Source organism: Carettochelys insculpta, chromosome 3, assembly GCF_033958435.1.
Source record: "Carettochelys insculpta isolate YL-2023 chromosome 3, ASM3395843v1, whole genome shotgun sequence".
Lineage (NCBI taxonomy): Eukaryota > Metazoa > Chordata > Testudines > Carettochelyidae > Carettochelys > Carettochelys insculpta.
This window is the reverse complement of record NC_134139.1, coordinates 110,944,251-110,970,668: the sequence shown is the minus strand read 5'-3', so window position 1 is coordinate 110,970,668 and position 26,418 is coordinate 110,944,251. Positions and strand designations below refer to the sequence as shown.

General features: G+C 41.2%; 1 protein-coding gene across 4 annotated transcripts in view; it reads right to left on the bottom strand.

Annotated features, from left to right (window-relative positions):
* The window catches only part of PTPRK (protein tyrosine phosphatase receptor type K), a 635,931-nt gene that overhangs the window by 75,660 nt on the left and 533,853 nt on the right, over positions 1–26,418 (bottom strand). For all 4 annotated transcript variants that reach the window (XM_074990593.1, XM_074990595.1, XM_074990594.1 and 1 more), the window contains exons 12-13: positions 24,715–24,988; positions 21,894–21,930 (exon numbers count right to left, since the gene is read on the bottom strand). In XM_074990593.1, coding sequence (XP_074846694.1) covers positions 21,894–21,930; positions 24,715–24,988 — 311 coding nt within the window. The remainder of the gene's footprint in view (positions 1–21,893; positions 21,931–24,714; positions 24,989–26,418) is intronic.

The following is a 26,418-nucleotide window of genomic DNA, read 5'->3' as shown; positions in this document are numbered from 1 at the left end:
GAATATGTAGTTTGCGCACAACACCCACATGAAAATTCCTTATGCTCCTGAGGTCCTCTGCCTCACTGACTGATGTGGCAAACTTCTCAATTCACATAAAACCCAGAGTATCCTCTACTGTGGTCTCCACGGTAAGAGTTATTTTAAGCGCCTTGTTGAATGTACACACTGATACAGACAGTAATTTTTTTTTTTTTTTAAGTTTGGTCTTTGTTTAATCCAGAGACAAAACTGGTCAAGAAGGGCATCACTCAATGTTTGTCCAAACTGTCAATGTTCTGGTAACTTCCCTACAGCAGCAGCAAACTGTCAACTTCCAACTCTCCACTTCTCTGATGTTGCTGATGGAACCTTGAAATTGTAGGACAGGAAAGGGAGCTCAAGGGTTCTTCTAGTCCAACTCACTGCACTCAAGGCAGAAGTAATCATCATCTAGACCAGGAACAGATAGAATTCCGCTATCAACGATGGGATAGAAGAAAAATATTTCTGCATGGCTGCAGCAATCACAGCATACATAGCAGTTCCAGACAGCTGAAGATAACAAGGCATGCATTAACCCTTCATGGTCAGTAAGTTGAAACTCTTTGGAATAGATTTGCAAGCTAAAGACTGCTCAAAACATTCAAATACAACTCCCATGATTTGCAGTTTTCATCATTTCTCTGCTCTCCTGTTTGAATTCATGCTTCTTGGACTAAGAAGTGTTCAAACATTTAAAGGGACAGAACCTCATAGTATTCCACTAGTTAACATGAGGGCGGTAATTAATTATACTCAGCCATAGCACACTCCTTCTGGAGATCACAAAACTCTCTGTGAATCCTAACTTTTGCCTCAAAATAACCTGATTCAACACAAAACATCATTAGGTGATCTACCCAAGATCACACAAGTTTGCAACAAAGCTGGGAGAATAACCCAGGTGTCTTGAGTCTCACAAAAAAGCCTTAAATGTATGTAGTAAAAACATAGTTTAATTACTTCTGGCTTTTGTTCAAATTTTAGGTTGCTTTGGTATTCTCTCTTACAGTACCATCTGCTGGTTTTACATGACAGGCCAATTGTTTTAAACAATTCTAGAGGTAAGGATGAGCCAAGTTTAGCAGCTTTAAAGGACACATACACTTATTCTCTCATATTTCTTTTTGGCACATCAGCCCTCTCTATTTCCCTCTGGATTTGTATTCAGGAGTTCAGGCAGTTTAAAACTCACAGTTTGAATGATAGACATGAAAGGTAAAACAAGCCAGTTTACCACTACTTTTTACTACAGGAACAGAGCTTGAATGGATGAGGAATAATGTCACCGTGGTCTTTTCATAGACCCTCTTTTTTTCCTCCTTTTTAATTCATCTTCACAGCAGATTAGCATAACATCTTTTTATGCTCTGAAGGATTACAACTGTAATCGCTTCACCTCATCATCTTACTGAGAAATTCTGTCTCCAGAGGAATAATTCGATTAGTCATAACAATCCAAGTTTCATCTAACCAAATAGAAAATTCATTATAATGCTGTGCTGGTGCATTAGTTTACTTTGACTAGATGTGGAGAAAAATATAAAATCAGAGATTTGAATGCTTGGTATGAAAAAAAGAAAACAAGGCTGCCAACAAAAGAGGAAGTAGCTAACAGAAATCCTTTTTTAAGACAAGAGATGACCTATACATGGAAAAGTTCTGAGGTTTAAACTGAAGGAGGAAATTTTTGACTGGGGAGGGTGAGAACAGTGAGCCTTTGACTAGTACTATAACAGCTAAAGTGCCACATCCACAAAGAAAATGTATGACAAAACTGCACACGCATCTTGTTCTCTTTGCATAGGTTGATGACTCAGCTATCAAAATCTTGTTTTACTGGTGCATGTGCACACACAAACACACACACTTATTCAAAGAAAATTTGGTTTGTTCCAAGTAGCCAAATTATTCCTCTGGAGACAGATTTCTGTATTTTTATATGTCTAGTCTTGATTGCCTATCATCACTTTCTAAAATAGCTTAAAGTGAACCTCAAATGAACACACACTAAGAAATGGAAAAACTAGTAGTGCTCCTAGCTAATGACTAGGATGAAAATGAGAGCGAGCAAGCAAGAGAGAACGTATTAGCATCTCCAAAGACTTCCAGTTTTCTATATAATCAGAAACATAAATCTAAGAAAAGCTCTCCTGATTGCCAGACCTAATGACAGCACTTGGGGAAGCAGCACAGATGCTGAAAGTATGCTTTTGATTTAGGAGAGCTTTCTTTCCTCTCCACCCTACAGTAAAATGATTTAAGATGCCCAACAATAATGGGATGGAGTTGTAGAAGACCACACTTGTTATTTTAGAGGTTTAGGCATATTAGGATACAGCTGACAAATCCTTAGCTGTTAGAATGGCTTAGGACTGCTTTGAGCAGTCTGAGTCCATAACTATCATCTTGATTTTTATTTTGACAGATTTCTGAGGAGCATATGGATGGCATTAAGAGCATTAAGGATTTATACATTTGTATCATGATAAAAAACACATGAAAGCTGAAATATACATGAGTTGTGTGCAATTCAGATTCTACCCCTGCTTGAGTTCAACTGTAGGTGCACTCACAATCTGAGATCATTAAAAGGAGAAAGGAAAAAATATAAATCAATCATTCTAATTTCATTGTGAAAACAGTCCTAAGGGGCTCTCTAGCCTCATTCCCACCATTAAAATTAATTCACTATGGCTACCTTTGTCTGAATGTGCTTTTGAATTCAACATACAAGATGTCACTTGCATCTGTCTCTTTCTAACTATGGACTGCTTGCAGACACTTTTCTGATCAAACACCTTAGCCGTGTCTACACGTGCACGCTACTTCGAAGTAGCGGCACTAACTTCGAAATAGCGCCCGTCACGGCTACACGTATTGGGCGCTATTTCAATGTTAACATCGACGTTAGGCGGCGAGACGTCGAAGCCGCTAACCCCATGAGGGGATGGGAATAGCGCCCTACTTCGACGTTCAACGTTGCAGTAGGGACCATGTAGTCGTTGCACGTCCCACAACTTCGAAATAGCGGGGTCCGCCATGGTGGCCATCAGCTGAGGGGTTGCGAGACGCGCTCTCTCTCCAGCCCCTGCAGGGCTCTATGGTCACCATGTGCAGCAGCCCTTAGCCCAGGGCTTCTGGCTGCTGCTGTCGCAGCTGGGGATCCATGCTGCATGCACAGGGTCTGCAACCAGTTGTCGGCTCTGTGGATCTTGTGTTGTTTAGTGCAACTGTGTCTGGGAGGGGCCCTTTAAGGGAGCGGCTTGCAGTTGAGTCCGCCCTGTGATCTTGTCTGCAGCTGTGCCTGGCACCCTTATTTCGATGTGTGCTACTTTGGCGTGTAGACGTTCCCTCGCAGCGCCTATTTCGATGTGGTGCTGCGCAACGTTGATGTTGAACATCGACGTTGCCAGCCCTGGAGGACGTGTAGATGTTATTCATCGAAATAGGCTACTTCGATGTAGGCTTCACGTGTAGACGTAGCCCTTGTGGTTTATTTCAACCCATTCTTCCCACCCACCTTACAACTTCATACAGCTTTGTATTTACAACAGCATACAATCCCTAGCTCATTCAGCTGCGGAGTGTGGTGGGAGTGGGGCGGGGGTGAGTAGGGATATGGAAGCTATCTTGCTCTAAATCTAGAAGATCTCATCTGTCTCTGAAATGCCAGTCAATCCCCCCCCCCTTCCCCCTCTCCTCTTCAGTTTGTACTTCCTTCCTGTGCCATTTACACTTCTTAGACATGAAGTTAATTAGCCCTTTGAGCTCTCCTCAGCCCACCCCAATCCACCAGTTAGGCACAACTCTTCCCAAAAGGAGCTACATCAGCATCTGTTTCTCATCACTGTGTCCCATGTTCTTTGCACACACACCCCTTTACAGTAACTGACACTTGCACTTGTGTAGCTCCTTTTGTCTTGGGTATCTATGACAGCACCTTTCAACCCTATATTGAAGGAAGCACCTCTAGAGGTTTTGTCACAGCCTTATTTCTTCATGTCTATCTCAAACATACCAAATGCTGCTTTCTACAATTCATCCCCACAGAATTCACTGTTAGCTACAGCTCAAAAATGCAAAAACTGAGAAGAGAAGTTAAAGGCCAGACTTCAAGAATGAAAACTAGGCCCCAGGACAGTGCACAAATGTTGACAGTTGACAGCTGACAGCAGTAATGACAGTTGCCACAGACCCCTGGACAGGATGGGAAGGGGACCTGATTCTGTACCCCACAAGAGGTGCAGCCAAGGCAGAAGGGGCAGGGCCTAGGACATTTGACCTTAAACACTGCCTGGATCACAGCACTGCCCACCCACTCTCTCACAGCCACGGACAGTGGCATAGCAATGCCGCTGCAGCAATTCAAAGGGCCTTGGCACTCCAGCCACCACCACTGCCAAAGCAGCAGCAACAACAGTCCAAGCACTGAGCCTCTGTGAAACATTGGACCCCATGGCAATTACCCGCTTTGCCCACCTCCCTTCCCTTTGGCTGGTCTGACAGCTAATTACTTTAGCAAATGCTTAGTGTGTACAAACTGCTGCTGTAATAGTAACAAAACAACTTATACCTCCAGGTACCACTGGCACGGCCCCACAGTACGCTAACATATTTATGGCTGACTTAGAACAACGTTTCCTCAGCTCTCGCCCCCTATTACCCCTCCTCTACTTACATTACCTAGTAAACCTCTCTGCTGCTGTAATTGTAGTTGCTATGTACATGCAAATGCCTGTGCCTTTTTCATGTGTTTTTCAGGACCCTTGACAAGTTTTGAGCCCTAAATGAACTGTCAAACACTGAGGGAGAAGTTCCTATCAGAGTCAGGAGAGAGAACTCAGGGATTTCTGACATCCAGTTTTGTGCTCCAAACAAGTCTCTTATGAAACAGAATTACATTTTGCACCTATAAATCCTCACCACATCTTGTTTTGTGAGGTACTTTGTGAGGTACTTGATGAAAATAAAGGAAGAATATTAACTTTATGTGAGTGCACTGTCAAGTAGACAAGCTATTTGTTCACAGAAAAAATGGTGGTCTCCTGTGTTAATAGCTGAGGAATAACTAGAAGAATGATACAGACCATAAAGGAAACAAGTTATTTCTTTAATAGAGAACTCCCACCAGAAAAAAAGATTTTGTGTAAAGCAGACAATGTTTAAAAAAAAAAACACTAGGAACATAATGCTTTTGGGAAAGACAGTGAGAGAAATGTCATAACAGAACATGAAAGTGGGTATTAATATTTAATACTTGCCCTGGAAAAAGAGCTAGATGCCTTCAAAGATGTTTAACCAAGTTGAAAATACATTACAGAAATGTTCACATCACAGGCTAGCTTTTATTTATGTGATGGTATGATGACCATATTTGTCAGTGTTGACGAAGATATCCTTTTTTTTCTCCTCACTTTGCTGTAAAACATCTAGTTAGGCATCCAGTAAGGAGATAAAGAGCACAAAATAATCAAAATTAGTGCTATGATGAGGTAAGAAAAACCTCTAGCTGACAACACAGCTACTATTTTCAGTGCTTTTTTGTGCTGGTACACCTCAGCAGCCCCAACCGCGGGATTGGCTGGGGTGCATGTGGAGAGGGAGTGGAGAAGTTGGCTGAGTACTAGGTCGTGTTTTTTTTTGTTTTTGTTTGTTTTTAAAGAAAACTACCAAGTACAAAGTTAGTATGAAGAGAAAGTTCTAACATATGTATGCATACATTTTAACTGTTGTGTCACTTACGTTTCTTATCTCAAAATTATTACATTTAAGAGTTCAAATCTTCTGCACTAAAACTCAAAATATTAAATTGCTTCCAATTTTATGTTTATGACATAGTACATAAGAACATAATACAATATTGTAGTTCCCATCTAGCCAAGTACATTGGAAATGGCAAGTCATTTACTTCCAGAATGTTAGTTTGAATCAAACCAGTTCTACAGAGACCAAAAATTATTACCACCCAATGAGTTGTGTGAAAAAAACATGTGCTTCCGATCATTTTCTATAGGGTGTTTTCAGAAAATGCCATCACAACTGCCCGTACTTGACATCAGTGATGGAAATCTCTGTAGCCACATGAAGAACTGGGCTGTAACACTGAACCTCTTGAGGTATTTCTCCTACATAGGGTTGAAGTATACATTTGAAGCGATATACTTGTTCAATAGCTGAAGATGATGCTGTACCTGTTACACTGGTAAATCAAATAAAATGAGGTGCCAGGATAATCATCTTCTGAATACCCCCAAATTACTAAGTTTTATTATTTGTTCTTAACAAAAAAGGGAACTTGCATAATAAAATGTCCATTAAGATACAGAACCACTGATGAGAGCAGTTGAAGAATAAAAATATTGAATTGTTTCATTAACTACTCAAAATAAGACAGACTGGATACTTGTTAATAAAAATCCTTCATCAGCATGTGGTCCATAGAGACAATGATGCTAGATATTGCACAAAGCAGGCAGATGACAGGGCATTCTCCACAAGGGTTCCAAGTCTCTGGAATGCCATCCTGACCAAAATAGCTGAGATGAGCTGATTTTCAGGGTACATTTCAGAGCCTGTTTGTGTTGCTTTAATGAGAGGTTGGTGGATTATGGCCAATGTATGATGGTAATACTATTTGGTAAAGGTGAGCTGGTGGAAGTGCATTTGTTTTCATAATTTTAAATAATTGGTTGGATTCTTTGAGCCTGTGTATGGACACTCCTTACTCTAAATCCTGAAAAAAATGAACAAATAAATAAGATCACACAATTCTCTCTTCTAGAAGATGCTGAGTATTCTAGAATTCTATTCAAAATACAAGTACAGATACTTTTCATCTTAATACTGAATTGAAAGGACAATGGTTTGATAAGAGTTCAATATAGTAAACTCACAAACAAGAGCCTGGCTCATGGCACGACCAACATCGGAACTACCAAGGTCAAATGCCTGCATCCTAGGAACGTGCAGCACCGTTTTCAACCTCTGGGCAACAATCCACACACTGATTGTGTATGCTTGTTGTTTCTCCTCCTTCAGAAATGGAATTGTGTGACACGTTGAAAATCTTTGTAACTCAACCACCGTATATACAAAGTTGTTAGTCTTATGAGAAATCATCAATGAACTGCAATCATAATACATCTGAAATCTACTTATTTAAACAACGCTATTCCATCTGGCTAAAGAATGTCAGTCTCCAGGGATCTTTCACAGCAAACAAGTAACACACCATAGTGGTAAAGATATTACCAGTTCTTATGATGGGAACATTGCACACTTCTTATCCTACTAGAATTAATGCGCCATCTCACATTCCCAGCCACTTTTATGCAGTGAATTTACATGGCAAAATAAAAACTCTCGTCTTTATAACTACGTTCTGCTGTCTGCAATAATGATTAACCATCTGTTGAAACCAGGGGTCAAGTCCAAGAGGCCTGGAGAAGGGTAAACATATGTTTAAGAGGGGTACAAAGAGGACCTGGAAATATAATAGAGGAGTCAGCCTAATTTTGATCCTTGGAGAGATACTGGAACAAATGATCAAACTAGTTTATAGGCACCTACATGATAATATGGTTATAAGTAATGGCAAACATAAATTTGTGAAGAACAAATCATGCCAGACCAACTTAATTTCCTTCTTTGACAGGGTTACCTGACCTAGTGGATGGGTAAAGCTGTAGATAGGACATACTTTGATTTTTAATAAGGCTTTTAATACACTCACCAATGACATTCTCATCAGCGAATTATGATATGTGGTCTGGATCAAATTATTACAAAGTGGGTATACAACTGGTTGAAAAACTATATTCAAAGTGTAGTTATCAATGTTTTTTTGTCTAACTGGGAAGACATATCAAGTGAGGTTCTGACGGGGCCTGTCATGGGTCTAGCATTACTTAGTATCTCAGCAACCTGGACAATGGTGTGGAAAGTATCCTTCTGACATCTATGAATGATACCAAACTGGGAGGAGATGCTAGTATTTTGGAATACAATAGTCCCTTGAGTTACAGAAGGGTGCATTTACGTGTAACTCAAATTTCATGTAAACCGGCAGAACACTGGTCTGCAGCCGGGGAAGCAGCAGGACCACCTTTTGAAGGTGAATTCTGGGGTTGGGGGGGCAGTTGAGGAGGTTAAGCCTGGTAGTGGGTTGGGGGTGTGGGAGGCGGGTTAAGCCTGGGGTGGGTTAGGGCTACAGGGGGATTGAGCTGGTGCTGTGCATGGGAGGTTTGAACTGGGGTCAGGGGGGGTTGAGCCAGAGTCACACACAGGGGTGGTGAGCTGGGCCACGGGGTGTGAGGGGTTGAACCAGGGCTGGGAGTGGTGAGCCAGAGCCGCGCATAGGGTGGTGTGCCGAAGACAGGTCATGGGTGGTGAGTGAGGCCGCAGGGGATTTGAACTGGGGCAGGGAGTGGGGTGTTGGGGCAGGGCCGGGGGAGCAGGATTTTGAGTTGCGCATTTTGAGGGTTTACTTTGCAAGATTAGAATACAAAGCAATGATGACAAATAGGAGAACTGATCAGAAATCAGTAAGATGAAATTCACTGATGACATATGCAAAGTACAGGTTGCACGTACCTAGTATGGCACACTCTCATCTGGTAATATCTACAATCTGGCAAGATTTTAGTAAGACTGACGGCTATTTATCATGGGTATGGCCAAGTTTCCCATGGCCCCATATAATTTGTTTACAGCTACGAGTCCTGGCTCTCAGCATTGTGCAATGTTATTTAGCTGTAATTAACTCTTACATGTCTTCTAAGGGCCCAGTAAGCAGTGGAAGCATTGGTAATGCTGTTAGACAATATCGACCTCCCATGGTCTGGCAAATTTTCTCATTCAGCACCAGTCAGGTCCTGAGGGTCCCAGACTAGAGAGGTTCAACCTGTACTATGCACAGTAAGGAAAAGTCAGATGCACAAACACAAAATAGATAATCACTGATGAGTCAAGGCACTGTACTGCTGAAAAGGATCTGAGGCTAGAGTGGATCATAAATTGACTATGAATCAACAATGCAATGCAGTTGCAAAATAAAAGCTCATATTATTCTGGAGGGTGTATTAACAGGAGAACAGTGCCTTTTTTGAAGATGAAAAAGGGGACGCCTGTACTGAGCAGCCAATCCCATGGCTGGTGCTGCCGAGGTGCCAGCACTGAGTATCAGCAAGTACCAGGACAAACCAAGCACTGCAGGAGAGCAAGATGCAAGTTACAGGAGGCAAGTGTCCCACTTTGCTTGAAACTGAGGAGAATTCAGCTGGTGCACTGTGTCCATTTTAGGGTGCCACACTTTATTATAAAGGACATGGACAAACTGGAATGAGTGCAGGGGATTGCTACAAGGTGTAGAAAATATGACCTATGATGAATGATTAAAAATACTGGGCACATTGAGTCTTAAGAAAAAGAAAACTACGGCACGCAGAAAAGACTCTGAAGACAGTCCTCCACGTACACTGAATTAAATTAGATATTAGGGGAAAATTTAACCTTAAGGATGGTTAAGCACTGGAATAGTCTTCTAAGATTGCAGAATCTCTGTCCTTGGGGATTTTCAAGAATGCATGAGACAAACATCTTTCTGAGATAGTCTTGATTTTCTTGGCCCATTCTCCGTGTGGGAGGCTGTATTAGTTGACTTCTTGAGGACCCTTCCAGCCCTAAATTTTGATGAGCTTCAAGTTAAATATCTGATGGGTGTTATATGGCCTTGTATGATACATTTTCTAGTGGACCAGTTGATAAGAACAATCAATGATCACAACTGGGACCCATGCTGGAAGTTTCCACTGAGGCATGAGGAAGAGAGTAGAGAATGAATTAAACTGCTACACACAGAAATTATCCTTCCAGAGGAAGGTAGAGACATAATGGTAGAGTGGAGATGCCTGGACCATCACTGCCTGTGTTGGATCTCCTCAGTAGACAGAGGATGCCCATATTTGCAGCTCTCCAATCCATTCATTTCACAAACACTTCAAAACTAGGCAAACAGGGGCAGCGAGGAGGCAAAGTTATGAAGGATTTAGATGCGAAATTCTGTCTCCGGAGTAGCAGGGTGATCAAATAGCTGTAAACATAAGGGGAACTAGCCAGCAGCTTCTCTAAATCTTGGAGAACTGTCAGATTCTAATCCGGTCAGTATTAGATTTTTATCAAGGACAGGATAGGAGAGATTCTAAAGAGCTAACTAGATACCTAAACAGAAAATCCTTCCTGTCTACAGAAAACAATGGTAATCATGTATGGAATAACCAGTGTTTCTACGGTTTGCTAAACTCCTGTGGAATACAGTCTGCTCACTCTAAAACTGGTAGAATATTCAGTGAATAGCTATACTTACCTGGCATTCTACATGCTGTGATCAATCTTTCACGGTTCGATTTTGCCACATCTATGAACACACGGCAAAAATCAATCTCTGTGGACTCAGCCGTCGACCCTGGTACTCCACGCTGCCGCATGCAGTAAGGGGCATCGGATCAAGCCCACAAGCCTTGATCTATACTTGGGCATTGTGCATCTACAATTCACTGTATTTCCTAGTATAGACCAGGCCTTAGCTTTCACACATTCTGAGGAATTACAAATCAGAGATTTACTCTGAGGTTAGCCTGGTCTATGCTACATAATTAAATTGATCTATGCTAGGTCAGCGTGTAGCCCAGACTACCCTCCTTCTGCTGGTGGTGCACATTCTCACCAGGAGTGCTTCACTGACTTAAGTGGGGAAGTGAGGGGAAATACAGGCGGAACTGTGAGCCCTACTGCTGGGCACTTATAGTGTTGGCGCTAAATAAACTGCTATACACACAGAGCTCCCGCCAATGCCTGGTAGCAAAGCTCACAGTTGTGAGCTCCATGTGGTTCTGACACGCAGTGTAAATAATTCCATGTCTACATAAGTACTGCAATACCTTAGCTACATCAACCTAAGTGCTATGCTTCTCATGGAGGTACAATTACTACGTCAGTGTACTGGGGGACTCACATTCGCATGAGTAACCCTGTTCTAGAGAAACATGCATTTAGGTCGATGTAAGTTGCCTTACGCTAACCTAAATGTAGTGCAGACCAGACCTAGGTGTTTCTTAATGTAATTAATTAGGCAGACAAACATCTGAAGATTGTTCACATACATAAAAGGCATACATTTTACTTTAAAGGCTGTGGGCAGCACATACACTTAAGAAATAACTATGAACTATACTTTTAAAATGCCAAAGGAATTAATCATAGATATTTTTTCCAGATGGAAAAAGTGGCAGCCATTTCACAGTCCTGGTCCTAACCAGTACGAAATTCCCATGTCAAAGATTACTGGGAAATAATCAGAGCTAAAGCAGCTAATAATATGCTTTTTTTCCTGTCTCTGTTCAATGTCCTCAATGCCAAGGGATACTACTGAAAAATTTGTATGTCAACCAGAACATAACTGGGGGTTTATGTCTCCCCTAGCTGTCTGAGCACTTTGAAATACCTTACTTTGAAAGTGAAATATGGATAAGGATACAAAAAGGGCAGGGATGTAGGGGGGAAAAAAAAGGAATCTTAAGAGAAATAGGGAGGGACTAAGGAGAGGGAGTTAAACAAGAACTCCACAAGGGAATAAAATGTGGCAGACATTTTATTTTTGCCACTTACCAGGAGTACTAGCAAATGGCGGTACTGCTACAAAAGCTCAGTTTAACAGTATGTCTGCATTAACAGAATCAAATGCTGCCTATCACACTGAAAAATCTGAGGACAGAAAGCTCTGCTCCTTTTTGCAACGCCTAAATTTTTACATTTATGATTCTGTATCAGCTTCTGTTGATCACAGTAGATGCAGCACATTCAACGCACATGGGCTGATCCATGCTCAGAAATCCTCATTTCTGCTGTTATAGATGTGGTATTTTAAATAACTCAAGGTTAGCACATTTCTGTGGCCTCATTCCTATCATGGTGGGCCCAGACCTAATATCTATCAAACCTTCATCCTAGAGCCATCATTTCCTTCCTATACGCACAAAAATCTCCATTGTCCCCACCATGATTGTTCTTACACGATCATCGCTGTAGGTAGCTTCCCTTAAAGCAACAGAGAAATAAATCACTCAGGTAAAGTTAGTCGTGGGGTAAAACCACAAAATCCTGCAGAACCCAGGCATAACACATCAAAATGCTGAGAAATTGCTCTGAGTAGCAAAGCAAACCAAGGCTCATTCTCTAACTTTAGAGCTCCTATGTAGACCACTGTCAATGTGCAGCACAACAGAGTATAGTACCCTAGTGTTAATTTTTATTTATTTTTATTCCCCAGGGCTGCGGCCACACTTGGCCAAAACTTCAAAATGGCAACGCAAATGGCCATTTCGAAGATTACTAATGAGGCGCTGAATTGAATATTCAGTGCCTCATTAGCATTAGGACGCTTCCGGCCGCGGCACTTTGAAAGCTCCACTTTCAAAAGCGCACTGCTTGGCGCGGCTACAGCGGGGTCCTTTTTGAAAGGACTCCGCTCCTGTCAAAATCCCCTTATTCCCCTCTGCTGAGGGGAGGGGAATAAGGGGATTTCGACAGGAGCGGAGTCCTTTCAAAAAGGACTCCCGTGTAGCTGCACCGAGCCGTGTGACTTCAAAAGTGGTGCTTTCAAAGTGCCATGCCTGGAAGCATCCTAATGTTAATGAGGTGCTGAATATTCAATTCAGCGCCTCATTAGTAATCTTTCAAATGGCCATTTGCATGGCCATTTCGAAGTTTTGGACAAGGAAATAGAAAATGTGAAACACTGCCTACATAATTTGATAAAAAAAAAAAAACAACTGAAAATCAAGGAAAGCCAAAGCTGATTAATATTTGGTTTCAAAATACAGTAACCTACAAATTATGGGGTTGATATTTTGAATACATTGAAGTCAAGCATTCCAATTTTTGCTCCAAATTTTGTGCTTCAAAAGTTTAATATATGCAAAACGAAGTAAAGTTTATTATTGAAATTTGTGAATCTGAAAGAAGCAGTTGACTAAGCTATATGTTTAAAAATAAAATTTCCCCAAGTCAGTTACTGAATTCACTCAAAATGCAATCTGGTTTATCCAACAGCAGTACATTGGGGAATCTGTTTAAAAATTCAGAAAAAATCCAACACACTCTGAACACTCGGAGAAGAGGCAAAAAACCTGGAATTACTTTTGCTTATAACCATTCCAGAACACAATGCACTCAGTGCTCTTCAGCAACATTACATACCTCAGCTTCAAGTGATGGGCAGTTTTATAAAGAGGATTAGAGATAGGAACAAATCTAATGCAAAGTTTAATCTTCACCACAGTACCAAGCAAGGTGATTTTTGGCTCTTGCTCTTTATTAATTGTGATTATACGATGTATACATCAGAGTAATTTAATTTCATATTGCTCACCTCAGGGAATACTTCAAGTACCAAAGGTATTAAGTAATTCAGAGTTTACTGTTGACGTGCCTAAAAGAACCTTTGAGTTCCAACCATCATGTAATCAATAATGGCAACACAGCTCTGCCATCAACACTCCTAAAATTAATTGTGTGGCAAATATTCCCTCTGAAATCAAATTGAATAAAGTGGCGTTATTTATGCCTACCAGATGGCTTCAGATGCTCAGGTCATTTAATGAATTCCACAGATACTGGGTATCAGTGAAATAAAAATCCATTACTCAGATCAGCATTTGGAAAGCTGGTGGACCCCATGATGTTCACACCAATTGCATTTACAAGACTATGACTGGGCTGCAGGCCCTAAATCTGGAAGTCGGTAAAATGCTCCTCTAAGCTGCGTGGCTGCACAACTGCCAAACAAGCCTTGCAGAGGGGCTCAGGGTTGCCATGCATGAAGCAGCCATGGCCCGGGGAGAGGCTCCCCTTTCCTGGCCACAGCCAATGTCTCCTGGGACCAGTGGAGCATGCCTCTCCTCTGGCCATCACAGCTTCTTGCTCAGACCCTGCACCCCTACCCCAACCTCCTGCCCTCCAACTGCTCCCACACTCCAAACCCCTTGGCCCAGCCTGAAGTCTCCAACTATACACCGAACACCTTATCCCCAGCCCCGCCTCACAGATGCACCCTCAGGCAGAGCCGTCACTCCCCCAATCCCCTCCCACACTTTGAACCCCTTGACCCCACCTCCTGACCCAGGGTTGGACTGGATAAAGGAAGGAGTTTTAGGGGCTGCAGCACCAGCGTTGTCTCATGCTGCTGTGGGGGAAGGGGGAGCCCGGAGTTTGCAGGCTGGATCAAGGCAGACATGGGCTGGGTTGTAGTTCTCCCACCCCAGCCTATAAGTACCTACATGGGGATCAATAATTTGATAATCAAGAAGATAATCAACCTAGCAGTCAAAATTGTAACAACACTTAATTACTGGAAGTTGGAACAAGACAAATTCAGACTACAAACAAGCATCAATTCTCAACAGCCAGCATAACTGACCATTGGAACAACTTACTAGAGTTGTGGTGGATTCTCCATCACTGGCAATTCTTAAATAAAGATTGGATTTATTCTAAGTATGCTCTCGTTCTATCAGGAATAATTCAGGGAAATTGTATGGCCTCTGTTCACTCTTACAACAGGAGATCAGACTAAAATATCACAATGGTCCCTTCCAGCTTTGGAATCTATCAATCTATTTTATATGCATCTATGTTAAATATCAGAAAGCTTCATTTATTTGGGGATCAGTCAGCAACTTGGAAATATCTTTCACTTCTCTGTTTGTACAAAAATCTTTACCCTCTACCTCTTGGCAAAAAACACCTTTTAGTACTTGTATTTACTGCTACAGGAAGAGTTTAAATTCCTACAAATTTTCACTTAAGATCAGAAACACCATCAACCACAAGTTTAAGGATACAACTGCATTATTTTCACATCTATAGCCTCTAAAAATCCAAAACACACTAAAAGTACCTCCCACAGAACTCACTACCTTTGGCTCAAGACCCATTTGCAGTGGGAATGAATTCAGCATAACCACCTCTAGGCTTGGTATACGCTAGGGGACAATGTTGACCTCAGGCACACGACGCCAACTATGCGGCTAGCACAGGTCAAATTTGACCTTAGATCAAATGGCTGCAGGGGCTGATGGGAGAAACTCTCCAATCAACTTCCCGTACTCGTCACCCCAGTGGAGTAACAGAGCTGATGAGAGCACAATTAGACTCTGGGGGTGGGGGGTGTTTACTAGACCCAGACTCACAGGAGACAGAGCTCCACGGCACCAATCTCCCCGTAAGCACAGACAAGCCCTTAGACACAGTGGACCAAGTGCAAATTAATAGGTCATAAATTCTGCCCACACTTTCTTAATTTCTAGAAACAGATTAAAAAGTTACCCTGTTATTTTTGGCTTATTTTCAGATGTGTTCTATTTCAAAAGGCTTTTTCTTCTATCTGTACAAAGTGAACATACATATATATGGAGGAATCAAATAACGTTGCCTCCACTAGCATCACAAACTGAAATTGCAAGGACTTTTTTTTTTTTTTTTTAGTTGAAGATGAGTATTCACACTGAAGAAAAAAAAAAAAGAATGACGAACTGTACTTTGTCTTTTTAAACATTTTGGAACTGGATGAGCAGTCCCATCACTTACACATTATTTATTTCTTGTCATAGTTGCTTTATCATAATTTAAATGATTTTCCCTCTTTTCAGAATACTTATATGGTAGACAAAATAACAGTATTGGTATTAGTGTCAAACTTGACATCCTGATAACTAACCATCAGTCTGCAGCATATTGCTTCATCTATTTCCTGGCTATTAACAGTTAGTTGTCCCATTTGTCCTCTTAAATGTTTATTTACATGTTAAATTATTTGAAGCACCATTCTTCTCTGATGCTTTTAATTTAATTTCCTTTCCTTTGCAGCCAATATAATTTAAAATAGTAAAATGAAATGCAGTCGCATGGCATGCTGGTGAAAGCTCATGTCAAATGTTTGCACGTTCATACTTTAAAGTGTATGGAAACCAAACTGTAAGTGATCAGCAACACTATATTTCTTCCTTTTAGGTAGCCTTGGCTGATTCTGAAACTGAGGTATGTACATTCAGTCATTCTTTATTCATTCATCTGTCAACACTTTGGTCAAGCATGTTCCCATATTCCTTATAATTTATATAGTGATAAGTATGTTCAGTGCTGTGTAATAGTTAAACTTTGCCCCGGCCCCCCGATTCATTCTGGTAACTTGCTCTTTCTCTTTTATAAATTACTTGCACAACTTTTGCAGATGTTGAATGTATGTTGTAATACACATTCTTCTTTCTCTTCCAACTTCCTAAGCAGGAAAACTATTTCCTCATACCCCCAAAATTTTGCATTGCAACTAAGGAAGTTACAAGACTGCCTTTTTTGTGGTTAACGATTTGGTATGAAGTTGTAAGACTGAAACTGGAAATTGTGCATATTATTATGCAGTTTTGAAAACTATTATGACTGAGAACTCTTTTCCATGGGGAAGGTTGTGAGGAAGCAGGGGACAGAAAAGATGCAGTAAGGTCATAGGGAGAACTCAGACTGAGGCTGTGAATGTAATGAGATTAGGGAAGACAGAAAAGGGGATCAGAGCTGCAATGTAATTACGGAAGTTCAACCTACATATTTTAATATAGTAACCATTAAAAAACCCTCACATCTGACCCTACCTTTTCTTTTCAAGGTATACCAAAACTAGAGCAGAGCTTTAGAGGTAACTAGGCAACACTCATAGAGGTGTTCGTGTGCCAATCAGCTCATTTTGTTTAGAAATGAGAGATGATGAGTCCAAAATATTTTCTGAGCATAGGAAAATGAGACACGTCCATTGAAATTCAGTGATCCTCAGTAGTTCACTTTCGGGCAGATAACTAGTTACTCAATGATTACAGGAATGATGCATCACTGGAAAGCCTTTGAACAAAATTAATTACATCAATATATTTATATGAATTAATAATTAGTAATTATGTGCAAGTGAAAAATGGTTGCTAGAATAAATTATCTAGGAAGGTTAAAGATTACTTTTTTCAGGGATATATACCTCTTCAAATAACTGAATAAGACACAACTAGCATTTCAAAGCTCTATTTCTCCCACCTCTACATCCAAAAACAACAGTGTATAAAGTAAATCTGTAAACAGACCACACAGTCCTTAAGGCAAAAAACCAGAAAATTAGTTTCAATCAGTACTCTAAATTAGATATCAAAAGACTGCATTTCAGAAACATTGTTTTGAACCCTGAGCTTTTACTAGAGTGCAAGCAGTGTTCCTTCTAGTTTTTTCCATCCACAGGCAGAATAAATTTTGTTACGTCTACCATAACAAATGCAAATGTTCCTTGATTTTGCATGGATTTTTAAAAGTCATTTAGAAGAAAATCTTTTCACAAAGTTCAACAAGGAGGCCGCATCTACACTACGATATAAATTCGAATTTAAGGCAGTTAGCTCAATATTACCACATGACTGTCTTCACTTTATCTCGATTTTGGGAGCACTAATATCAAGATTACAATATCACTGTTACCCGACACATACAGTGTCAAGGTTGAATTCAAAAGTTCGATTAAAGAGCAGTGTGGAAGCGCCACGTGTTAAAATTGAATTTATTTACCTTCAGCGGTGTCCCGTGTGTAACCCACATCGCTCCTCAGCGCTCCACTCTGGCCACTGCTCTCCAGGTGTGCCGGAATTAGGTAACAGGAAGACTGTGAGTTTCAAAGTGGGACCAGGAAGCCTGCAGCTTTGGACTCACGTTTGCATGAGAGCCTGAGAAATGTCTTTCTTTCTTTGCTATTAGCACTGTGAGTGCATCTACCCATTACAAATAGCCCCTGCAGGGAGTTCATGAGTCTGACTCTACACTTGGTATTTTTTTCTGCACTACCTGACACCAGCCACTGCCCCCACCCCCCCGCACCACATGGCAGCAATCAGGCTATTGTGGGGGTTGTGATTGCATAAGACGCCAAGAAACTTCTCAGCAGTTTACACTTGTGTGCAAAACGCCCCTCCGTCCCCCACAGGTGCACGCAGTCGGCCTCTTTCCTGCTCTCAGCCACATCACATAGGTAGCCCCTGACCCAATAAAAGGATGTGCCTACCATTTGGTGCTGACCACGCTGCCAGGCAGGACCATGTTCTAGCCTCTGCATGTTTAGGGGTCCAAGGGTGGGAAAGATATTTGGGGGCTTGCAGCTGCTGGGGGGGAAGTCTTCAACTGGCCCTCCCACTGAATCCGCCCCTATGCCCTGCATGGGACCACTGGGGCTTGCGGTTGCTGGGGGGGAAATTTCCCCTATTGGCTAAAGATATTTGGAGGCTTCCTGCTTCCAGGGAGAAGTCTCTGCTGGCAGCTAAGATCACTGGTGGGGATCACTTGAACTGACTCCCCAATGAACCCCTCCAATGTCCCCAGCAAGGGACCACTAGGGCTTGCAGCCACTGGGGACTGGGGGGGAGTCCTCCCTGCTGGATAAAGATATTCAGAGATTTGCTGCTGCCTGGGGGAAGTCTCCCCCCAGTGGCCAAGATAGTCGGGGGAACTACTTCAGCTACTTCAACATTCCAAGCGGCTCTGCAGCCTCAGACCACCGCATCCCCCCCTGCCAATACCTCGCCATAAATATTTGCTGTCCATTGCAGACCCCTGTTGGTTTGATATTTTGGTTATAAAGACTTTTTGTTAACCTCTCCTGTCTGTCTTCACAGTTTGACCCCCTCAGGAACACGGGGGTGAGGGAAGGGGGCTAGTTGAGATTTCTGTTTGCGTTATAAGTTCAGCGTATGATATTTCACTGCCATCATCTGTGCTGGCAATGTCTGCATAGTGAAGGCAAAAGTCAAAAATCTTTTTTCCTAGACTTTTCTATCCTCTTTCTTCTAACTTCAGAATACAGTCCGGGCCCCTGTATTATATTCAGGGATCACATGCAGTGATGGGAGGGGGAAACACTCAGTGGATGGCCAATTGAGAACACAGCCATTGCACAGAAGCCTTATAGTGCATCGGCGAGTCAAAGATGCTCCCCTCAGCAACTCTCTTTTTTGAAAAAACTTCCCTATTTTCTCTTTCTTCAAGCTTTTCAGGGATGTTTCATTGCCATCATCCATGTTCACAATATCTGTGTAGTGAAGGGGAAAGTCAAAAATCTGTTTTCCTGGATTTTTCTATTCTCTTTCTTCTAACTTTGAGAATTCAGTCGGGTCCCTGTGTTATTTTCAGAGATCGGACGCGATCATGGGAGGGGAGGACACTCAGTCTCTGGTCAGTTGAGAATTCAGCTACAGAAGAAAGACATTTTTGTAGGCTTCTTTGCAATCTCTGTGGATGACCTACTTTTCCTTCCTTCCAACAGGAAAAAAGGATGTTTGCTTATCATGGGAGGGGAATGAGGAAAATGTAATGCGGGAAGGTGATCTCAAAGACCAGCGAGCAAAGCCAAAATGCTATGGGGATGAGAGAACTGTGGAATAGGTTCCCACAATGCACTACTGCAACAGTCGGTTGCCAATTGAGTGCGGCAGCAATAAGTTGACTTTGTGAGGAGCACTTGAGGAGATCAGGATGGTCAAATTCCAGTTTATAAATTCCAGATTTACAAAATCGATATTAATACATTGGAATTTATCTCATAGCTTAGACGCAGCCTAAGGCTCAGTTTGATTGGCTACCTCCACATTGTTTAAAGTCACAAGAGATGGCACAGAAAGTTGCACAAAATGTAACAAAACCTAGTCCAGATTGATTGATGTGGCACGTGATGCACTAGTTCTATTACCAACATACTGAGCACTGTGAAGCACTTCTGATTTCCTAGTGAATGCATACATTTGAGTGAAATAAGATGTTTGAGCTTGAAAAGTTGACTGGCATTAACTGTGCATTTCTGGTAGGGATGTTAATTGGTTAACCAATAAGTGCATACTAGTAAGCATGAGGCTCAATGGTATGCTTACTGGATAACTGTCCCTTGTTGTCGAGCTCCATCCCTACCTGACCCTGGAGGGCTGGTGGGCCAGGTGGCAGGACACCAGGGCCACAGTGGGACCTTACAGATGCACTGGATTCCCACAGCTGTGGTCACAGCAATTCCAGATGGCAGGCCCTAATTTAATATGTTTAATCAGTTAAATGCTAGCGTTTAACCAGCTGTTTCAATATCCCCAATTTCCCCAACAAACCCAAGGGATTCATCAAGGTATTCACCCACACAGTTAAGACAGTCCAACATATTAATAAATTAAAAAATAAAAATGGATTATATAGTCATTTAAGTGTGAAAGTATTTTTCCTCTCAGGATCCTCAAATTATATCATTAATTTTACCCTAGAAACTCTGGTAGAAGTTTAAACTGATGGAAAACACATTACTTTCAATTGCACTTCAGTGGGTATTGTGTTGACATGGTTATGCAGCCAGTAATCATACTAGTGAAGCACACTCAGTAGATTTTTATTACAGGAGAGAAGGTCACACAAGCTGCCTCCTGAGGAAAATCTTGCTATGGTGTATGCTGATGTGAGATTCACTGACAGGATGGTAAAGAAGATAGCAGTGTTGAACCTCCCTTACCCCATTACCCAACTGAGTCAATTCCACATTGTGTTAGACCAGTCTTAGTGATATATTTGACCTTCGATACTTTCTTAAATTTTCTAGGATACCTCAGAATCATGTACAGATCTCTCCATTCCTAAATCACAGCAATATACGTATATTGGTACATAAGTATTGGTTTTTGCTAATAATTGATTTCAGTTCAAATATTTAATTTTGGCAGGTAAACTAAAGAAAGCTAAGATGGATTTATTTTTTGCCAAGGACTTTTCTCATCATTTATCTTCCCTACTTTTATCATCTGAATCCATTTGAAGAAGATATTGCACTTATTTGTCCTGAGAAGCTGGTGTTCCTTTCCATGTTTTGGGGAAAAAACACTTTTTAGCAACCAAATAGTAAGTGTTAAACACACCACAATCTTTTAATGGAACCAATCACTGAAGTGATGGAAAAAATGCTCCTGTAAACTGAACCTGCCAATTTGTTCAGACCCATAGTTGATTCTATGTTATACACCACTGCGTGATGCAAGCAGACACAAGAGATGTAGCATGAGGCTTTTCCAGCCCTCTATTGTTTCTGCAGTTAGCATCTAGCAAACTATTCTCCCTGCTGTTGACATAATCAAGTAACTCTGAAATGAGTAGTTATAAATGCAGTTAGAGTCAGAGATACTAATGAGATTTACTCTAACTCCTTAAGTGAAGATGAAATAATTTCTTGAATGGGCACCATGTAATTATGTTGCCATATGTGGGGTCAACATGATTCACTCTAGTAGCTCTCAAATCAGTCTCATACTTGGCTATCATTTAATATTAAAAATTGCAAGCTTTTTCCAAATAAATCCTTCCCTATGAATATCCACAAGTCCCTGAGCTCGTTTTACCAGCATCTCTCAATTTGAATAAAAAACCACACAGCATGACAGACAGACTTTAACAAGTGCACTTTCCACTTTTAAGTCCATGCTGACTAGCAGCTTCCAGTTTTCCAGCTGTTCACAAGGACAAGACTCCAGAGAATAAACACTACTGAAATAAGCTTTACAGATTTTGTCTAAATTCTGCTTATTCCTGAAACAGTAATTTCTTGGCAAAACACCAAAACGTAAGATGTTGCGACAATCCATTACAGGCTAGAATATCCAGGTGAGTCAAAAGATTTTGCAGGAAATATAACTGGGCTCTAAGAAAAATGCCATATTTAATTAGGTCTGAAGCAAGAAAACAATCCCGTTTTTGTTTTTGGAGAGGGAAAAACCTCTTACCTTTCGTAGCAATTCGAACACACTGCGTTTTAGTTTCCTGTGGAGGAGGAAATTAAAGAAAATAGAGTCAAATGTATTTTAATTTATCTCACTTGACCAACAGTACTAGTATTGCACAGGGCAGTGAAGAGCTCTACAAATATTTGTGGAGACATTTTGTCTCTACAGAGGTGGCAAGTGCAGTAAAATTGTTAACCAATCCCTACATGTTGTCTAGATTTACAGGGACTTTACCATAAAAGGACTTGCACTTATTTCACTTAGATACAAACAGAAGTTCTATTTATTTATTTCTATTCCACCACTGGTCCATGCAGTGCAGGATAGTGAGAGGGGGAGCCACGGGGGCCTGAGAGATTTGCTGGGCCATAGCAGAAGGGTCAGCAGTAGCTGAAGTCTTGGACTTATCTTTCTTAGGCCCCAGTGGTCTGCCCCTGCCTTGCCTGCACGTATATATGAAAGAGCCAGAACATGTGCTGGACACCCATGCAATGGTACTCAGAGCAAAGTCCACTTGTTCATGCACTGGAGTTAAGGCAATTCCACTAGAAGAGCCTTAAGATCAATGTCCCTTTCCTTTTCTGATGCAAGGCTTAAAGGATATGCAAATGCAGCACTTATGACTAATGTGTTCCTCTCAAGTTCAGTGGCCTTGGTGGACAGCAACGGGGACACGACTTGAAGCCTGGGGATGGGATATGCAGCCTACCTGAGATTAAGTTCCTAAGGGATCTACTATAAATAACTGATAACAGTAACATAATAATAATGAAATTATTTACAGGGAAAACAGAGTCCAATTAAAGGAGCAACAGCTAATGCTGAGGTGAGAAAGTTCCAAGCAAAGTCACTGGCAGTGAGAAGGAACCGAGGACAGAGGGACTGGAGGTGCCCTATATAGCACAGCATGTGCACAATACTCCGGGGGGCGGAAGGGAGGAGGAAGGAAGCATCTGAACCAGCTCTGTTACCCATACTGCTAAGGGAACATCTTTCAGCACCAGGACATGTGGTGAACCCACACACCTATGCGAAATGCATATGAGCAAGAACTTGATCTAATGAAAAACTGAACAGAAATCTATCCCATACCAGAAAACATTTCACAAACACATACAGCCTTTTTCAAATGGAACATCAAAGTAAAAAAAAAAAAAAAAAAAAAAAGTCAAAATACAGAAACTAAAACACAGATCTGTTCTGGGTTTTTCATATTGGTTCTGTTTATATTTTTCAATCATTACATTACATTTAATCAATATCAATTACCTCAGAAACCAGTGCAGTCGTTGGAAGTGAACAAAGTTGTTACCTGGGATAATGGAGGTGGGTAAGGGAAATTTATATGAATGTGTAACAGCTTTTCTTTTCCTTTGTTTGCCTTAAGACTATTGAAAGAAAAGTCTGTTTCGTCAGAAAAATCCTTCAGCTCTAGTGTGCATTTCATTAGATACTGCATTTTTCCTACCCTTACGAAAACTACCCCATCATTTGCTATGTCTACACTAGCCCCTTCCTTTCGGTCGGGGCATGGTAATGAGTGAGTTTGCAAGATGCTAATGAGGCACATCCATGAATATGCAGTGCCTCATTAGCATGATGGTGGCTACGTTCAATTCATGCAGCACCCATGTAGACCGGGGCCTTTCGAAAGCCCCTTCTTCCTAAAACCATATTCATGGCAGCGCCTCATTAGCACCTTCCCAACTCGCTCGTTACCATGCCCCTTCTGAAAGGAAGGGCCTAGTGTAGACGTAGCCATCATGTAACTATAGACCTAGGTGAGACTTGGTTCAGTAGGCTTAATGGCAGACCTATTCAATAGCAATGATTTATTATTAGCCACAGCAGAAATCCAAACAGAAGGTACAAATGGCTTCTATTTCTTTCAGAAGAACCTGACAAAGATCATTTGCCTCCAATTTAGCCACATATCCCATCAATTTCTTTTAATTCCCCCTGAACACCTGATCAAGGGGGCTCTGTACCCGGAATGTAGCAATTTCATATAGAACTATACTTATCTAAAGCATAATCCATAAACTGAATTTCTCAAAACCTCAAGTTACTGTGCCAAACACGGTTCTCCCTACCTCTGCCATATTTCAGTTTATAAAAGAAAATCATTCAATGACAGCAGCATGTGGTTTGAGAAGTCGTGTTGTTTTCACACTTGAAACCCTCTTCAGAGTGCAGCTTCCTGTCATTTTGTTCTTTGCAATATACATACAGAATCAGCAGCAGTGCCCCACAACTGGGTCAAAAATGAAAAAGTAAGGAGGAAGTGAAAGGAATCCAAAGCCATGCCCTTAACTACTGCACAGTAGTCAAGCAATCAAAGCAGAGTTGTGTATAAAAATGCACTATAACTTATGATGGGCTTGGGGTTACTTGATAATCAGTGGGTTTTTATTTTTTATTTGATGTTTGGTGTAAGAGTCCCGGAAAGTTTACATCATTTTATTAGCCTGCTGAGCAAAGTAAGTTCTCTTTATCCTGCAGTAATTTAATCTTTTGAAGTATGCAAGGATTGAGAGTTAGGAGAAGAATAATGGATGTTATTTACTGAGAAGGCAGAATCACACAGCTGAAATTATTTCACTCAAACTATTACCATGGGATTTATTATATTCTCAGCTAGTAATAGTTACTAAGAAGCAGGCATAGTGTGAAAAATGGGTGGCTGAAAACCATACAGTTACAGTACAGAAGTCAGTGCAAGGTTAGAATAGCGGCAACACAAACTACATCTAACTTGGAGAGTGATTCTCAAGGCTACCCTCTGAGCTCTTTTCAACAGGAAAATCCAGTTGGTACTTACCTTCTCCACACTGCTCATGGCTTGGAAATAGATATTGTAGCCTTTCCGAGGAGCCAGGGGTGGGTTCCAAAAGCCCTGGTATGTTCTATTGTCACCAACAGTAAAAGGGGCTGGTTCAGGAAGGTTACCCGGGGGCAATTCAGCAGCAAAGTAATATGGTGAGCCTCCGCTCACAGCATTTTGGTATGCGACCGGAACCTGATAGCACTCCATTGTGCCTGTTTCCCGCTTTGTTCGGTGTGGGTGCAGCTCCTCAACAACAATCTGGTAAGCACTTTTTAAAAAAGAGGGAAAAAATGGTCAGGTAATCTGTGATTCTCAAGTCACTCACTGAACAAAAACATGACAATGTGTTCATTTTAAAATGGTAGTGGATGGGAAAGAAAAGAAACTAAATGCCTGAAAAAGTTAGAATGAAGCTATGCAACTCAGCTGTCAAACACAATACCACAGCTATGTATTTCATATAAATAGATCACTTTCAGCCCTAGACTAGAGAAGAACACCAGTGCTCACTGATTTTATTTTATATATGCCATTTTAATTTTTTCTTACTCTTTCTATACTATTGGTTTCCGTCAACATATTTTCTAAAGACACAAAGGAACAAGACAAACCAAAAATCCCTCTCGCCACTGAATTATTTTGTTATTAGGTAACCCATGAACAACTCTGTCATTAACCATAGACATTGCAATAGATTAAACGCTTTGTCTGATATTCTGAAGCATCTGAGGTTAGCATTTTCCTTTGAAATGATATGCTAGAAAGCTCAGCTTCAAGGCCCAACATAATGACTGCCTCCGGGCGGTGCTTGAAGCACCAATTTGCAGTTGTGATATCATTAGAGACAGAATGTGCTGACAGGCTTCTCCACCTCTTGACCTTGTTAAGGCATCTATCTTGGCTCAGAGCTATGCAGATCTAAAATACAAGCGACATGCTGTAATACACGCACAGATGGACAGAAATCTGTCCACTCCACCAAAATAGACTGCCTCATTTCTCTGCAGTTGTCAACCATAAAATGTTACAAATTGCTGAAGCAGATGGCATTGAGCCTATTAAAATGCTAACCTAAACCTGCCAATACCTTTCTTGAAATAGTCCAAAGCTTGGTCACTTTTCAAAATCACCTTCTCTAAAGAAAAAGGGCAATTACATCTCTTTTCCCCTGTTGGCGATCACATAACTACCGTATGTTACCAGCTCATTACCAGTGTTCTATATTCTGCAGACATGGAATTTTTTTTTAAAAAAGAAGAACAAAGGTGAGTTCTTATGCTGGGGAAAGGAGAAAAAAGAGGGGCATGAGAAAGGGATGAGGAGAATTTCTTGTAGCCCAGAGCTTGAAAAATGCTCATCCCATTGTCTCTGGTGAGTAGGCAAGAGCAGAAACAGTTGAATTAACCTGACAAGACTGTCAGTTTCATTTCTGCTTAAAAGTCTTCCCAACTGGAGGAGTGAAACTGACCAGAGTTTTGGAAGTGTCACTCTATTGCTTCACATTCGCTGTGGTTCTTTCCTGTGAGCTGCCAAAAGATTGGAATTGACAATTATTCTCCTCTCTGAAGTGCCGGCAAAGCAGGAAACTTGTCAATTGCAATATCCTGCCAGCTTACATGAATAAAGCCAGCAGGAAGAGTGGAAGGACATCTCAGTGTGTGCACACGTGACTGCAAGAAAACCACCTCCTGGAATATA